At 42.3% G+C, this 18,275-nt stretch overlaps 1 protein-coding gene and 1 pseudogene across 5 annotated transcripts in view; one reads left to right on the forward strand and one right to left on the reverse strand.

Annotated features, from left to right (window-relative positions):
• The window catches only part of elp4 (elongator acetyltransferase complex subunit 4), a 280,802-nt gene that overhangs the window by 86,874 nt on the left and 175,653 nt on the right, over positions 1 to 18,275 (forward strand). For all 5 annotated transcript variants that reach the window (XR_011596605.1, XM_070899520.1, XM_070899522.1 and 2 more), the window contains exons 6-7: positions 8,841 to 8,925; positions 10,423 to 10,611. Coding sequence is in view for 4 of the 5 variants with exons in the window: in XM_070899520.1 (XP_070755621.1) it covers positions 8,841 to 8,925; positions 10,423 to 10,611 (274 nt within the window). In the remaining variant the exon portion in view is untranslated. The remainder of the gene's footprint in view (positions 1 to 8,840; positions 8,926 to 10,422; positions 10,612 to 18,275) is intronic.
• LOC139280383 (U2 spliceosomal RNA) lies at positions 7,223 to 7,453 on the reverse strand (annotated as a pseudogene).

Below are 18,275 nucleotides of genomic sequence, written 5' to 3' on the forward strand. Positions count from 1 at the left end.
CTCCAGAGGCTGCGTGCCTCAAATTGTACCAGAATATCACTTCTAATGCCTACAACAACAACAACTTGTATTTATATAGCGACTTTAACATAGTAAAATGTCCTAGGCTGCTTTACAGGAGTGTTACCAGACAAAATTTGACACCATGTCACACAAGGAGATATTGGGAAAGATGGGTCAAAAAAGAAGATCGAGAGGTGGAGAGGTTTAGGGAGGGAATTCCAGAACATAAGGCCTTGCCAGCTGAAAGCACGGCCGTCAATGGCGGTGCAATTACGGGCCGGGTTTCCCAAGGCTTGGGAAACCTGGTCGCTGGAAGGAGTTAAGAATGGCCAGAATCGTCACGTTCAGCACTGCTTGTGGGACAGGAGGAGCATGAATACTTCCTGCCAGACCCTAATCTAAACTGCTTCCTTCGCCCCCAACCTCCGATATTCCCAACGCTTTTAATCACACTCCAACCTTTCCGATCTCCCCAAGGCTTCTGATCGCCAATCTCACCAAGGCCTTTCCCATATCTCCCTCCCTCTTTTTCTTAGATCTTGTGTTCGAAGATCGCTTTATTACATGTAAAAGAATTTCATTAAACTTTTTACCTTTTTAGAAACTTTACTTTAGTAAACAAATGTGTACTATTTTGCTGTGATCAACGGTACTGCAACGGATTATGAATACTTCCAACAACAAAAGCAAAATATTGTGGATGCTGGAAATCTGAAATTAAAAACAAAAGGCTGGAAAGCACTCAGCGGGTCAGGCAGCATCTGTGGAGAGGGAAACATAGTTAACGTTTCAGGTCGACATTACTATCTAACATGGATAATGAAGTGTTAGACAACAAAATGGAGAAAGATTATCAATTTTGAGATGATTGTTTAAATACAGTTTGCTTCATACGTTCACATTGGTGTGTGGATCGTAAAGATGTAATCATGCCACCATTTAAAGGTCAAACCATGTAAACCAGTTCTGATGAACTTTCTTAAATTAAACAGCACTTTTTCTGTGCTGTTTTTTTTGGAGATTGATTTAAATAGAGTGTTAAGAACATAATTGGGAGAATTGGATGGGAGGAGCTACTGTGCCCAACAGTGCGAGATAGCTGAATTAATATCAGTGGAAATGCTGTAATTAATTCATGATGCTTCGGTAATCCTGTCATTTTAACTCTGTTGCTCAAGCTTTCTTGTACTGTTGAATATAGTGACTCCTTCAAGCCATTTGCTCTCACAATGTCATAAGTACTCACTCGTTAAAACAAACATTGTCAGTAAATGATTAGAACAAGAAGGACAGAACGCTCGTGTTAAAATTAATCCTAATTATCTTTAAAACTATTTGAGTGTTTCTTTTACCTCGCCAATTTTCTCTGTTCTCCTCCTCTCCAGAAAGTGATGATTCGTGGCTGGAGTACAGTTCCACAGGTGCCGGATGCTCTGTGCTACCTTGCCCAGATTTTAAAATCTGTTGTGTGGCCCTAGGCACAGAGTTTTGACAGGCTATTTGACCATAGAGGACTTCACAGTTGAGCCCTAACCTCACCCAGTTTTCACCCGTACGCACCTGCAGCGTGGAGCCACTGGATCGTGATCAAGTGCAAAAACCCTAGCCAGGTTTGCCCTGCCTAACGCGAGGCACTGAGGTTAATTGTAGTGTCCTCTCTAAGCCCTGGCTGAGATCGGTTATGTCAACACAGAATGGAGATTGAGTTTGACCTCCCTGGTCTGTCTGCCACAACAGAAAGAAAACATAGAAAGACTTGCATTTATATAGCACCTTTAATATATATATATATAAATGTAAGTCTTTCTTTTCTTTCTTTCATGACCACCGGGTGTCCCAAAGCACTTTACAGCCAATGAAGTACTTTTTGAAGTGCACTGGCTTCGAGTGAATACCTTTGATGCAAACATTTAGCCAAAACCGTTTACGAGATATTGGTGGAACCTGCCAGTGATCTAATGTTACAAAAATGACCAACGCTAATTGAATCAATTACCAGACAGGAAATACCGTAAGCTGATGCCTAATTTTAGTCTGGTTAGTCTAAATTAGGCAATGCAATCAGACTGCAGGTTTGATTTATTGTGTACACATTTCGTTTAATCTCTTAAACATTGGAAGACCTTGGTACATGCGTCTAAAATATAAATACGTTGAAAATGTTTCCATACTAAATGTAGAAACTAATTAAATTGAACTATTAGATAAAAGCTATATTTTGTCAACTTGTACTGCAGTGTTGAGAGTGAATTTTCAGCCTAGCTTTGTTAGTTGGTAGAACAGTTGGTAGTAAGTTATAGGACTCAATTTTCCCCAGTATTTGCGCCGTTTTTTTGGGGGTAGGTTGCTTTTTCTAGCTTAACTTAAAAATCCCCAGTTTCCCCAATCACTTTGCACCAGCGTAGCTCATTTAGTTATGGTTTTTTTTCTTAAGTTTTTTTTTTCCTCAAAGAGGGGCGTTACCAGCCATCTACGCCAATTCTGGCCATTTAGGGAACTTTGGCCAGCTGATGGTTACTCCATTTCTACTTAGGCCAGCGTATGTGGCCTCTCAAGAAAACCCTAGCGGAGAGTTAAAAAAATCAACGCAGGTAAGTACATCGGCTGGGCTAGCGGCGGGAAGCAGAGCGGACCGGGACCAGCACTCACTCGGGGACAGGAGAGGCTCGGCGGGTGAGGAAGCAAACTGACCGGCAGGCACGCAATCGGGGGCCACAGCGGACCAAGAAGGTACTCACCACAGCGGACCAGGAAGGCACCTCACTCGGGGACAGGAGAGGGTCGCAGACAGCCGATCTGAAGGCTTGGTGCCCAGGGAAGGGGAAGGGGGGGAGGGAGAGAGAGGTCACAAGACTCAAGGTGGGGAGGGAGCTCTACTGTGCATGCACGGGCATTTCAGCGACGTCAAGAACGTCAGTTTTTTTCCCCGTGCATGCGCAGAAGGCCAGGCTCCTTTTTCCAGCGCAGACCACAGGCTCCACCCCCCGAGGCAACTGGCCACGCTGCCCAGCTGCAGATTACAGCCCAAACATCGGGGAAACTTAGGAGATTTTTTTCTGGCGCATTTATTTATCTAATTAAGCAGCGCAACTCTGACAATACACCAGAAAATGGGCTAGGGGAAAATTGAGCCCATTTTTGGTTTAGCATATTAAGAAGTATTTAGTCGTCGCCTGTCACTTTAATTCTCTGCTCCACTCCCACTCTGACCTCTGTCCTCGGCCTCTTATACTGTCCCAATGAAGCTCAAGGAACAGCACCTCATCTTTCGATTGGGCACTTTACAGCCTTCTGGACTCAACATCGAATTCAACAATTTCAGATCATAATCTCTGCCCCTGTTTTTTCAGATGGCAGCTGTTGATGATTCTGCCTTTCCCATTTACACCTCTGCTAGACTCATCTTTTGTTTCTTTACTTGTCCCATTACCATCTCCTTTTGCTTTGCAGTCATACCCTTTGTCATTTAATCACTCCTGCCTGCCACCCTGCACTTGCTTAAAATCTGTTACATCTCTAACTTTTCCAGTTCTGACGAAAGGACATTGACCTGAAACGTTAACTATTTCTCTCTCCACAGATGCTGCCTTATCTGCTGAGTGTTTGCAGCATTTTCTGTTTTTATTTCAGATTTCCAGCATCCACAGTATTTTGCTTTTGAAGAAGTATTTAGTCCTCAATTTGAATTTACATGAAGCTGAAATAACATAGTTATAATTTTTATTGAAACGTGTTTTAGTAATCGTGTCTTATCCTGGTACTGGCTCAGCTACATGAAGTCTCCTTCAGCTTGGTACATACTAATCAATATATAAAATTAACACAAATCAGAAACCACTGATTTTCATCAAAGGAGGTCATTTTGCCCATCACGTCTGTGTCAACTCTTTGAATGAGCTATCCAATTAGTCCCTTTCTTCATGACAATTTTTTCACATTTTAAGTATATATCTAATTTCCTTTTGAAAGTTATTGTTGAATCTGCTGCCACCACTCTTTCAGACAGCGCAATCCAGATCACAACAACTCGCTGCTTAAAAAAAACTTCTCCTCACCTACCCTCTGTGTTCTCTGGTTACCGACCCTCCAGCCAGTGGAAACAGTTTCTCCTTATTTACTCTATCAAAATCCCTCAAAATTTTGAACACCTCTATTAAGTCTCCGTTTAACCCCTTAATTTGAGTTTTTATGGCAAATTGTTTTCAGTTACCTGTTTTACTGTGTGAGATCAATATACAAATAGAAATGTTTAAATTGTGTTAAGGTCACTTAAAAGAAAGCTTTGATTGCATCTCAAATTAATGTGGAACACAGGTTTTCATTATGACTCAGACAAAGGTGGTTAAATCAGCTAAAATCTCCTTCCTAATGTGATCTACTTACAGATAATAACCCTATTTGTCATGTCCTTGATGGTCTAACTTTGGCAATTGCTTAGAAACTATATCAGTCAGGAACTACAAGACTTTCCCGTTACCAGGATACCCTGCTGTCGACTGTCGTTTTATCAGTTACCAGTTTGCTGAAAAATAAAATGTGACCACGATTTCAATAGAAAATAAGATTGTTTAGATCAAATGAATTCATGTTGATGGTGGAAAACAATTAAAAGAGTGACTGAGCTCCTGAACGTGAACTCAGTTTCACATTATTGGCAACGTTAATGCTACTGGGAAAAATGATATTTCAAAATGTTTCTTTATAACTTGTAGTTTGCCAATGAGGTCTTGCAGGAATTAATTTGAATATATCTAACTGTGTACATATAAATTCTTGTGCAAAGTGTGCATGTCCTGTGTCACACTTTGTTGATATTACATAGAACTATATAGAATTTACAGCACAAAACAGGCCATTTGGCCCAACTGGTCTATGCTGGTGTTTATGCTCCACATGAGCATTCTCCCTCTACTTGGTCTAACCCTATCAATATATCCTTCTATTCCTTTCTCTCTCATGTACTTATCTGGCTTCCCCTTAAATGCATCTATGATAATCGCCTCAACTACTCCTTGTGGTAGCGAGTTCCACATTCTAACCATTCTCTGCGCAAAGAAGTTTCTCTTGAATTCTTTATTGGATTTATTAGTGACTATCTTATATTTATGTCCCTTAGTTTTGGAATCCTCAACAAGTGGAAGCATGTCTACACTATCAAACTCCTTTATGATCATAAAGACCCCTATTAGGTCACCCCTCAACCTTCTCTTTTCTGTTACGAAACAGCATTTCCTTCAACTCAGCATGAACAACACCACGGAAGATCAGCTGGTTTTAAATAAGATTTGAAATGAATAATGGGTGCCCAGGAATGATTAGAAGACACTGATCTTTCTTCATGAATCCCATGAGCAAGGCCAGAGTTTACTAATATGCAATTTATGAAAACAGCTCTTACTCTATATACTTTCTGATGGTGCTGGGTGACATGCAGACACTGGGACCCATTGTGTTCCAGGTAGTCAATGTTTGCTGTCAGTACTGAAGAATTAAAATTGATGTGTTGCAAGGTTTGGAGCAATGATCTCCAATTGGTTACTGTGGATTAAGTAGCCATATATTGGGAGGTTTTGTTTACCTCATAATCTGTGAGAAATGTGTTGCAACACTTACGAATTATTTGGTGTTTTCCCCTGTTAGATTTTTACTTGAACAAAATTACTGTAAAAAAAAAAAGTATCATAAAAAATATCATGTATATATCCTTGTTAGTCTCTTCTGACATTTAACTAGAAATCTCACAGAATAGAAAATCCAATTTATTACTGCTGCATCTTCATTCTTACTCATCAAATGGCCTTTTGGGCATAAAAGCTGTTAGCACCCAGTGAGCATATCACTACAACAGACATCGTCTCTTTAGCTTCAATTTTAGTGTTACTGAAACTGTTGGTAGAATATCCATTATTCTTTGCACTAAAATAAGTTGTTTTTCATTGTATTTTAATTCAAAAGATTGACTTACAACAATTGCACTACTAATATTCCTTCAGTGTGCTTGTCATCCCACTCCAGGATTTTTATTTAAGAACGCATGAAATTCATGCAGATGATTTTAAGCAGTTTTGATCACCTTTTGTGCCAATAGTGATGAGTATTATCATAACAGTTATCTGTGCTGAAAGCCACTATGCACGGAACAAGGACTGAGTAAAACCAGCTCCATGAACTTTGAATGTGTTCTTAAAATGTACATGTTACCCCACATTGAACTTAAGGCAGGAATCTTATCTCTGCTGTCCTGATCCCCGTTCCTCCTTGTAAAAGAGGGGATTCTCCTCTTAAGGATAATGGAAATTGTCAGATAATCAGCGTATCAGGTTGGCCTCAATTCCTGCTAGTCTCTTGACTTGATGGTTCGTTTCACTCGTATCTTAGCTATATAACTGTGTTTTTAAGCCACGATGATTAAATAATCTATACGACTTCAGAATTTGTGGATCACATTTATTGTACAGTGCAAACTCTTTGCATACCATGACTGTTTGCATGGCACTACAAATTCAATTTAAATTGACTTCTGCTGTTCTCATGAGCAAACCCCGATACCTACTGATCTCCCGATCTGATCCCTACTTACAAAAAATCTTTTGCGGATAATCGGGTTGTAATGTGCACTTTTCAAGCACTGCCATTTGCTATCTGAATTCATCGATATTATTACTTGTCACAATTCAATTTTCTTCTGTCCTTTAACAGCCCTAAAGTTTACTTAATCTAAACACAATATTGGCAACCCGCATTGTTTGTTGGGGTGGAGAAATATATCGTTGTCAAGCAAAGGGAAATAATGATAAATTTGTGTTACGTATGATCTGAGAACTATGCAAATATTTATGATATTTCCACACTCACAACATCAATAATTAGTCATAGATCCTGTTCACTAGTTTCTCAACCCACATATTTAAAGGTGTTAGGGGTTTCTACTCACTTTGTCAAGAGGGGTGGATAGTTCATACAATAACGGGAGAGTAGCAAAGTGCTCTTTTAAATGAATGACAATTCACATTAGCGTAATGACCATTTTACAATGTAACATGCTAAATGTTTTCAGGTGCGGGCTGACCAAAGCTCATGTGTGCCTTCTATTTTTTTTTTTTTTTTAATAAATTCGTAGCCAATCGTTTCCAATTCTTTGTCAAGTCACAAACGCCAGAGGTCACCCTGCACCAGTCAAGGATCACTCTGCGCCAATGCTCTTAGCCAAAAGGCCTAGAGCCACTGCACCGTTCCTGGAAGTACTGCAATACCAGGTTCGTGCCATGGAGGTGGATGGGTCAGGTCCCCCACACACCTCCGTGGAGGTGGATGGGTCAAGCCATCCCACCCACCTCCTGTTTACAAAAATGTAAGCATATACCTTCCTGACCAGGGAGAAACCACCCGGAAGTCATGGTGGCTGGTCAGGTTAGTTATGCAGATCTTAGCCAAAAGGCCGAGAAGCGATTTGAGTTATTTAGTAGGCTTACTTGTGGAAATATTTTTTGCCTCACACGCTCATTCATTTATTATGCTCTATTTAGTGGACAGTCTTTGTCTCATACATTTTTAAATGTGCCAATGGTGAACTTTACGACTATTGATGTATTGAAAATTAAGTCTCTCATCTGCTATTAGTTTATACCAAGTATGTTGTTTTTTTTAATATGTTTAAAATCTGGGAGCAAACTATTGTCTGCCAATGTTATGTCTGTCTTTGTATTATTCGTACTTCATCTCAGTGTCGTTTTTAATTGCTGTTTGCGTGTTGCTGCATATTAGTTTTCTTGACTAATACAATTGTGGCGCAAACCTCAGTTTATTTTTAATTAACGTTTTATGGCGCCAGAAAGAAGCTGAAACATTTTTGCAAAAGTTGTTTTTGTTAAAATTACAAATTTTCAACAAGATGAGCTCAGGTGACTAGGACTTTGATCAGGTGTGCTTGCTGTGGCAGTTCATTAACAATATGTTAATTAATCTATGATTTAACACAGAAATGCTGTGGTGGTTTCATCTTTTAAGTTGCTTCATTAAATCATTAATTTTCTAGGCGGTAAGTGAGCCTGACATAATTAAGGCATCCTTGTCTCTGCAGAATATCCCTTTCATATGGTGTCAGGTCACTGAGGTAGTTAATAGAAGAGAACGACTACTGACTCCCAGGGCACATTTTATTTATATGGCTGTGCTGTGAACTTAATTTATTAGTTCATTTTTATTTTTCACTTAAGCAGTTTAGAATGAAATTAAGATTTTGTTTAGGCTTGGGACTAGTGCTTGTAAATAGAACTAGTGCAACAGCTTGCACTCACGTATCCGTTGGAAGGCAAAAGAAGTTTTTCATACTTCATTCAAAATTTAAGACATTCTTGTTTGGGCAGATGTTTTGCAATGAGTCTAAATGTTAAGGAAAATCATGTAACTGCCAGTTTTTCTTTTGTGTTGTAGTGGAGTATGAATAAGCAGTTCCACGCAAAGTATTCTGTACTCATTTGCATCTAATGGGACAGTGGTTTACCAAACATAATTGTAGTCCAAGCAAAATACTTATTGCCCAAGTTTATGGGGTTATCAAAAGTCAGCTGTATTGGCATTTAACTGAAAGTTTCTCAACTAGGGAAAAGCAAGTTCATCCATGGTAACCCAGATTAGGCAAAGATTGCATTTTACTTTAGGTTACTTCGCGAACAGTATAAGAACATACAATTTTTTTAATCGCTGGAGAATTGCTATGTGTGAAGATGTGTATTGAGAGACTCCTTTTTTTATCAAAGGCATAAAATTACCAACTGAGTGCTAAAGTGAGATTTTTAATTTGTGACTCATATTTCACACCATTTTTTTTTTAACAGTAAAATGAACTTTGGTTACATCAAGCTGCTTAGATCCATACAGAGAGTCATCCGTGAGGAAGGATTTGATGGAGTCTGTCCCCAGGTATGGTGCACAAGCCCTTAGTGTCTTCTGTAATCAAGTAACTAATGTTGTTTTCATAGCGCTCTCCAGGGTGCAGCCGGAAGGGCTTGGAATAATCAACAATGAACAAGCTGTTTCTAAGCACAGATGAAGTAAACAAGCATTGCAAAGACAGAGTGTGGGTCATATGTTAATATGCATTTGCCTCACGTTTTGAGCTTTCCTCAACTCTATTGGGTACAAGCATTGATGTGCATAAGCAGTGTGCTCTGGCATCATTAGTCACTGAGCACCTAAAAAGGAGCTGTCCAGTCGACAACGTGGCTTAGCCCAGCTCCACATTAAGCTACATTAGATGTTTTATGTTGATGTTGTAATGAAAATATCTCTGTTGTAAAAGTTGTAGCCTTGAGGAAACCGTGACGAGAAGCTTTCGCTTAGTTGCAGGGAAAGATCAGCTAATTAAGAGTTTGGAGGAGACTGTGCAGTCAACACTGCAACGATGTTAACTATATTGGCTGAGGCTGGGCATCGGAACTGAAAAAAAAACTTCACAGCAACTTTAGCTATTCAGAATACTTGTATGTTAATTTAGCTTGTTATTGCGCAGCTCGCAATCTCTACTGAGATTTCGGCACAGATCTGGACAGGCTGTCTTTCCCTGTGGAGGCAAAACCCCTTTGGAGAAGTAAATTGGTCCCTGACAGGCACCTCTCCCCTACCCAGTAGTAGCCATGGCAACAGGCATGTCATAACAGTTCCCACAGTACAGTGTGCCTAGCTGCTTCTGCAGCAAGATGACAGGTCTTCTAAAGCAGGAAATCTCATAGAAAGCAACAGCATATTTGGTGAAGTGACACACTCACACACCCTAAGAACCTTTCAACAAAGTCATTTCTAACTGAACAGACTTGCACAATGAGGTTTATTTTTATTCGATATTTTTGCTGCAATTCTTTTTTTTGCTTGCATGTTGTCTTCTACTGACTTTTACCTCGCTTCGCACTTCCAGAATGCATTTTGATTCTTTGTCACAACCAATTGCTTACGATCAAAGAGCGAAAAAAAAATCGCTCATTGCTTTTTGTGTGTCTAAGCAACAGGTCTCTCCATGAAAGTAAAAGTGTAGAATGAACTATCCTATTTGGTAGCATGAATCGATTGTGATACCACAGGCAGCTTTTGTTAACAGAATCTTGGCCTAAACCAGCTGGAAGTCTAGCATACGCTGATCCTTTCTTGGCACTTTGCTAGCAGCTATGTAGGCTTTGCAAAAGTGTAGCTCTTATTAAGGTCCTACTGGTATCCTTCCCTCTTGATATGCCAAGGAAACAAGCTGTTTTATGAGCCGTTGGGCAGCTGGAAAGCAAGTCCAGACAGACACTTCAGAGCCTTGTCACCTGTCCAGTAGCTGTTGTAGCTCATGTAAGTTAGAACGCGAACTGGGTAGAGAGGGTGTCGTTTATAAGCAAAAGCCCTGCTGTTTTGTCACATTCATTTGCACCTCTCTTCCTACAGACTAAACAGAGGAACATCCTGCGGATAGGAATCCATTCACTTGGCTCACTGTTGTGGGGAGAGGATATTGGCCTTAGTGAAAACCCCGAACATGCTTACAGCCTGACTAAATTTCTGTATGCACTCCGTGGACTTCTCAGGACCTCTCTCTCAGCCTGCATTATTACCGTGCCAGCATATCTCATCCAGGTTAGACTTTTTAAGTGAAATTTGTTTTAGACACACTTCTTTTAAGTGCTGTTTTTGTGTTGTAGCAGTGGTAAACCATATTTCCTTAGAACATTAGTTTGTTTTTATTGCTGGGCGTTCTAGTAGAATTGCTAATATCGTGATTCTCCAACAACAATTTGCCGTTGAACAAAATACAGAATTTCTAGTGGACAAGTACTCCCGTTACCCTGCCCTTTAAAATGTAGATGGCCTGCGCAAACTGCAGCGCACGTTCCCGTCCTTCTATATCTTGAATCTGTTTCTCAGCAGGGTGTGGTGCAGTGTAAGATGCAATAAGTTGCGTGTCACTCTAGCTGACCTAGATGGTGGTATGATCAGGTGAGTCATCTTGCAGAGAATTACATGGAATTGTACGGAAGATGACTCACCTGATCGTACCACCATCCAGGTCAGATAAAGTGACACTCAACCAATGTTCCCTCCAAACAGGGACTTAAGTACATAAATCTAGACTGACATTCCAGTGCAGTGCTGAGGGAGTGCTGCACTGTCAGAGGGAGTTGTCTTTCAGATGAGACGTTAAACTGAAACCTGCTCTCTCAGGTGGACGTAAAAGCTGCTCTCTCAGGTGGACAATGGTACTATTCCGAAGAAGAGCAGGGGATTCATCGCCGATGTCCTGGCCAATATTTATCCCTTAATCAACGTAACAAAACAGCTTATTTGGTCATTATCACATTGCTGTTGTGGGAGCTTGCTGTGTGCAAATTAGCTGCTAATTCCCACATTGTAACAGTGACTAGACTTCATTGGCTGTAAAGCGCTTTGAGATGTCCGATGGTCATGAAAGGCGCTATATAAATCCAAGTCTTTCTTTCTAAACTTTGTGGCCAAGCAGCTCTCTGTCGGTCCCACACAGTTTGGGACCCGGGACCTGCTTTTCCAGTGGTAAATTGTGCGCCTGTGTGAAACTGTGAATGGGCCTTAAAGGGGCTGCACATCCAAAAATAAATTAGGGGGAACATTGCACTCAATCTATTGCATCTTACTCTACACAACTTTTAAAAAAAAGAAGTAATCTCTGGGTGGAATAAACCAGAGTACTAAATATGCCAGTGTCCTGTTTTGAGGTCAACCAAGCAATTACGGGTGCATTTACATTGCACATACAGTGAACTGGGAGCAGATTGCTCTTGAATTCGCTGTGGATTTGGAGAGCCAGTTTACACTGGCTGTTCTAAACCTGTTCACTCTTCGTTTTTCTGAAACCGTTTTTCAAGATCTATGAATTTATGAATTCATGAGGTTATATTGGATGCCCGATAACAATGTAGAGCTTGAAACTGAGCTGCTAAAGACATTTTTACTTTGCATCAAGGATCTAAAGTCCTCCGTTCCACGCGTGATCGGGAGACAGATCACTTGCCTGTCTTTGTGCTTGCATCCCAGCATTAGATTTGCAGGGACGCTAAAGTGGGTGTGTCAATGCACCCTTTAAAAGGTGTTCCAGATAAGCTGGGCGTAGATTGTTGTACTTGATATTGGCTTCAGATTGGAGTAACCATTTTTATTAATCCTATCATCATATGAATAAAGGAATTTACGCTTATAGCTAACACAGTAAATGGATACAAAGACTTAATGTAGCAGATAATTATTGAGTACATTCACTTATTTAAAGTCCAGTGTGTTTCAGCGGTAAATTCCTTTCAGCTGCATCTAAGGTAAATGGACTGTTCAGAAAGTAGAGCACCACCTGATCATATTTGAGGAGAATAAAAATAATTCACTTTAAAGACTTTGAAAAACACAGCAGCATCATTGCTTTGATTAATAACAATTTCTTTTACAGGCTTAGTTAAACTATAGAGACATTATCAACTCGTTAAGGCATAATTTTTTTTAATAATCCTTTTTTTTGTTCACGAGATGTGGGCATCACTGGCAATGTCACATTTATTGCCCATCTCTAGTTGTCTAAAAAAATGGTGGCGGACTGTTTCTTGAACTGCAATGGCTTCTCTTGACAGTGCCCCAAAGATCTATCTTTGGCCCCCTCCTGTTTCTCATCTTTGTGCTGCCTCTCAACAACATCATCTGAAAACACAACACCAGGTTTCACATGTACGCTGATGACGCTTAGCTCTACCACACCACCTCCACCTCTCACGACCTCTCCACTGCCTCTGATTTGTCACGCTGCTTGTCCAACATCCACTATTGGATGAGCAGATATTTGCTGCAATTAAATATTGGGAGGACCAAAGCCAGTGTCTTCAGTCCTGGACACAAACTCCATTCCTTAGCCCCCACAGACTTCATCCCCCTCCTTGGCCACTGTCTGAGGCTGAACCAGATTGTTTTCAACCTTGGTGTCATATTTGACTGAGCTTCCAATGCCATATCGTTTCCATCACCAAGACTGCCTACTTCCATCTCTGTAACATCACTTGTTTCTTCCCCTGCTGCAGCTCATCTGTTGCTGAAACCCTCATTCATGACTTGTTACCTCTAGACCTGACTATTCCAATGCTTTCCTGACTGCTCTCTGACCTTGCACCCTTTGTAAATTTGAGCTCATTTAAAACTCTGCTACCTGTATCCTAACTCACACCGTCTCATTCATTCATTACCCCTGTGCTCGCTGACCTATATTGGCTCCCTTTAATCACCTCTAGCCTTGCAACCCTCCGAGATCTCTGCACTCCTCCACTTCTGGCCTTTTGCGCATCCCCGATTTTCATCGCTCCAACTTTGGCAGCCATGCCTTCAGCTGCCTTGACCCTAAGTTCTGGAAATCCCTCCCTACATCTCTGCCTCTCTCTACCTCTCGCCCCTCCTTTAAGGCGCTCCTTAAAATCTACCTCTTTGACTAAGCTTTTGGACTCCTGTCCTAATATCTCCTTATGTGATCCTTTGTCGAATTTTGTTTAATAACACTCCTGTGAAATGCCTTGGGACGTTTTACTATGTTAAAGGCACCATATAAATGCACGTTGTTGTTGCTGGTGCTGCAGTGCTTGTGATGATGATGGCCCCACAATGGTGTTAGGTGGGGAGTTCCAAGATTTGGATCCAGCAACAATGACAGAATCGCCAAGTCAGGATGTGTGTATCTTGGAGGTGATAGTGTTCCAATGCTAGTGTTGCTCTTGTCGTTCTCGATGGTAGAAATCATGGGATTGATTGGGACATGCTGTCGAAGGAAGCCTATTCAAAGGGTCAGCGCTAGGTACTTTTCTTTTTTACTCATGCATCTGATGATCAATGAACTACATGTTGATGCCTCCATCAGTGCTAATGTTGTACAATATGCAGCATTGCTGTCACTATTTTGGTTGGTTTAATCAGGAGTCAAGATTACAAAGCATAGTGCACATCTCTGAGCAGCCAGCCTTCTGTTTAAAAAATGGGAAATGGTTGGGGCGGAAGCGCCAGTAGCAACAGTTGGTTGTTTTAGCGCTATTGAGCGTTTTTCACCCTGCAGTAAAAAGTAGTAATTAGCACTAATGAAGAGCCAGAGGAAGAGAACCCTTTGCCAATGACAAGAGAAATTCATGCCGTTCCCGTACAGGAGACCTCCTGAAAATGTGCCCACTGCATTAACAGTCCTGTCTAAATCTTTTCTATGCTCTCTGCACATAATCCTTCAGCCTTGCCTTTTGCAACACAACATCCACTGAAAGGTCTACTTCCTCTGACAAGTCTGTGTGGCTCGGCCTCCGCTCAGCAGCTCAAAACCGCTCTGATGTCTCCACTGGTGACAGATCCTTACCAATAACGTTGTTGCCATCAGAGTGAGCCATGCGATTCAGGTACTTGTTTGGTGTTCTAGAGGGGAAATGATCCTGCTGCTACTCTTCCATTCGTTCATGAGAGTTGCCAGCAACTGAACTTATGGAATGTTCACCTGTGATGAGAGCACACATGACAACGGAGAGCAAGTTAATGGTATTCTGCAGTCATGGCAACATATTGTTACATAAATGTCTTTCTTTACTACCTGGATGCTGCAATATCTCCCATAGGGGTGCTAAGCTCAGGACATGCCACAGAATTAGGCATGGTTGCTATGGGCTCCCATTTTGAGGAACCTAATTCTTATTGCTGGTAAACCCAACTAGATGGACCTCACAGGGCCACAGGGTTCTTCTCCCAGAACCATTCCCCTCCAGTGCAACTTCAGGCTTTGATCTTGTGAGCTAAGTTGCCAAGAAATGGAAAATTCTTGCATTTAATGAATCGTGCTGATGAACAGACGTAGTTATTTTAACTTTAGGGGCGAGTTGGGAGTAGGACTATCGATTCTGAGGATGACAAACCATTCATGCATTGGGAATACCAGGTCATTCACGTCATTTTAAACACAGACATGAAAGACAATGGGCTCGCTTTTCTCCAATGCTGTTTTTTGGCGTATTGCAAGAGCTACGCCTGTTTTTTTGGCCCCGACTACTACAAAAAAAAAACTAGCAAGTTTCCCCGTTCTATTTTTTGAAATTGGCACCACGTAACCTGTCCTTTAGCTTCGGGGGGTGGAGCCTAATATCTGCGCCGAAAAAACGATACTCACTCTGGAGGAGGTGCAAGTGCCGCCCATTGAGGTGCCAGGCCCTTTCCTGAGTGGTACGATTGTTGGGATATTCCATGATTTCTCACAGTCCGAGCCACTGGGGATTCCAGTGGGGTGCAGCGAAGCACACCCAGGGTCCCACCGTTTGAGGCTGCGGGTCCCAGTGGGATGCAGCGAGGCACACCCAGGGCCCCACCGTCCGAGTCTGCGGGTCCCAGTGGTATGCATTGAGCCACACCCAGGGTGAGGAGGGGAAGGAGAACTCGACAGCGCGCTCCTGAGCTGCAGGATCTAACAGATGTGGTTCAGCTGATGGCAATCAGTGCGGAGAGCATTGACCTTACACGATCACTCCTGGACACCATCAATGATGAGGTATCGGGACTGTCGGGAGAAGTAACAACACTCACGAGAAATGGGAACACTGTCCGGGCACATTAGGGATGGAATGTCGCAGGCAGCTGATACAATGTCAGTGTACATGAGGGAGGGAATGTCACAGGTAGCTGATATACTGTCAGTGAACATGAGGGAGGGAATGTCGCAGGTAGCTGATACACTGTCGGTGAACATAAGGGAGGGAATGTTGAAGGTAGTTGATTCACTGTCAGGGCACATGAGGGAGGGAATATAGGAGTTAGCTGCTGTAATAAGGGAACACACCCAGACCCCGCACCCATTGACAGAATCAACTGCCACTCCCACTCCAAACCCCAGACCAGCCTCTGAAGAGGCCCACATTACCACCTGCTCTTCCCCCTCCCCGAAACAAGAAGTGCGCATTACCTGAAATGTTCGAAAGAATACGCTTGGTACCAACATGAGAAACACTGCCCCACCACCCGCGGGCAGGAGTGGAGTCAACAACACCAAGCGCAGCGGGCGGTCTTAGAATAAGGTGGAGGAGAGATGGGTGCATTTCTTTGCTGCTGTTGTTATTATTATTGTTGGTTACTTGTTATAACTGTTCTCAAATCAATAAGGTTTTTGTAAGTGATGTAAATTTACAAGTTGAAAAGTTTGTAAGTGATTTTAAAGTTTTTAAACGATCTTAACTGAAAACTTTAAAGTTTGATACAAGAATAGTTTTATTAAAGTTAAGTACAAACAAGTGTTTGCTAAACTCTTGAATATAATATATTTTAAATTATAACTGAATCATTTCCATTATTTGTTCCATCATTAACACACCTTTTTGAAGTAAAGAAGAATTATTTCCATTATTTGTTCTATTAACACAACACAACATTATGGAACAGATCCAAATAGTAAACATGCTCCATTTGGAATAGTTGCCGCTGAGCCCTCAGACAGCAAAGCATTCACGGATGAGCGGCTCGAGCAATCGTTAAAGGGGCTCGACGGCCCCTCCTCCTCCGCCGTTGTGCTCCGGGTTCAGGTAGTTGCATGGCTTCCTCGTCCTCCTCCTCCTCATCAGCTACTCTCACCTCAGGTGGGTCTTCTACTACCAGCTGCTGCTGCCTCGTGATGGCTAAGTTATGCAGCATGCAGCACACAACAGTGAACTGACCGACAATCTCAGGGGAGTATTGCAAGAAGCCTCCGGAATGGTCCAGGCATCGGAAACGTTGTTTCACGATGCCAATGGTCCTTTCTATTATGCTGCGCGTCGCAATGTGCGACATGTTGTGTTCCCGGTCAGCTTCTATCCGGGTTACACCGTAGGGGTGTCATGATCCAGGTGGCGAGGCCGTACCCTTTGTCACCCAGCAACCAGCTCTGCCCTTCGGGCTGCTGCTGAAACATGGCAGATATAGGGCTCTTGCGTAGGATGAACGCATTGTGGATGCTCCCAGGGTATCTCACATCAACTGACATGATGCGATGCATGTCCTTATACACGAGCTGCACATTAACGGAGTTGGAAGCCTTTTCAGTTCTTGTATCCTTCAAAGGTGCTCGCAAGGCGATGTGGGTACAATCAACGCAGCCCTGTACCTTGGAGAAGCCAGCAATCCTGGAGAAGCCCACAGCCCTGTTACGCCTTGCCTGGGTAGTCATGAGGAACTTTATGTAGTCATTCCTCCAGGCATATAGTGCAGCAGTCTTGGCCTGGAATGATCCAGATGCATTGAATGAAAGTGCAGCTGTACCCTTCACTTCAACTGACAAAGCTTCTAGGTTGCAGGTCTGCGGATCTCGGTCACAACTTCTTTGCGAAAACGCAGTCTTCTCACATAGTCTGCGTCACTCAGGTGCAGGTATGAACGCCTGTCTCGATATCCCCGATGTGGGTAAGGCCTCCTGACCATCATCCTACATGATCTGAGGTTCCTCATGCAATGATGTCAAATCAATCATCTCTTCTGCAGCACCATCATGAAGAAGGTTTGCACAAGGTATGGCATTGTCAGCATTGCCCCCATGATTAAATTGTATCTTTTCAAGAAGCTCAAAACAGCAAGACCAGGAGTTAAGGCTTCTTTATTCTCTCTCTCCCCAAGGTCGACGCCCTGGTATGGACTACACCCAGGTCTGCGCATGAGCAATAGGCTTGCTTAGAACAGGAAGCTAGGAATTCAAATGTGGACATTTGGGGCCACGAAGTCTAATGCAATTCTTTAATTTTAGATTTTTTTCAAACTACCACCCCACCACCGACCGAACGTCTCCTCACTGGGCTCGAGGGTCAGCCGGCAGAATTGCTCCCTCGCCCGGACACAGGTGCTCGGGAACCCCCCCCCCCCCATCCACGCAGGCTTCTTTTGATGCTGCTGCATAGTGTAAGGGTTCTCATCCCTTCAGTTCAGCTTCCCCCACCCCCCACTCCTGGGCTTCTTCTGAACCCAAGCCCCTGTGTCCGGGCGAGAGACCGATTCTGCCGGCCAACACTCCAACCCTCGAGCCTGGTTTGGAGAAGTTCGGTGGTGACATGGCACTTAGAAAAAATCCAAAATTAAAGAATTGCATTCGACTTCTATTTTCTGCATTTTAAGTTTGAAAATATTAAGCTTCATGATGCATATTTAATGTGTTCTTGACTCCCTCCAAAACTTCACATAAAAACAATGGCGTCTTTCTGCACCGATTTTTTAATGTGCGCTGGCTTTTCTTAAGTGCCCAGAAAGTTTTTTGGGAGTGGTCACAT

The sequence above is a fragment of the Pristiophorus japonicus genome, chromosome 14, assembly GCF_044704955.1.
Source record: "Pristiophorus japonicus isolate sPriJap1 chromosome 14, sPriJap1.hap1, whole genome shotgun sequence".
NCBI lineage: Eukaryota > Metazoa > Chordata > Chondrichthyes > Pristiophoridae > Pristiophorus > Pristiophorus japonicus.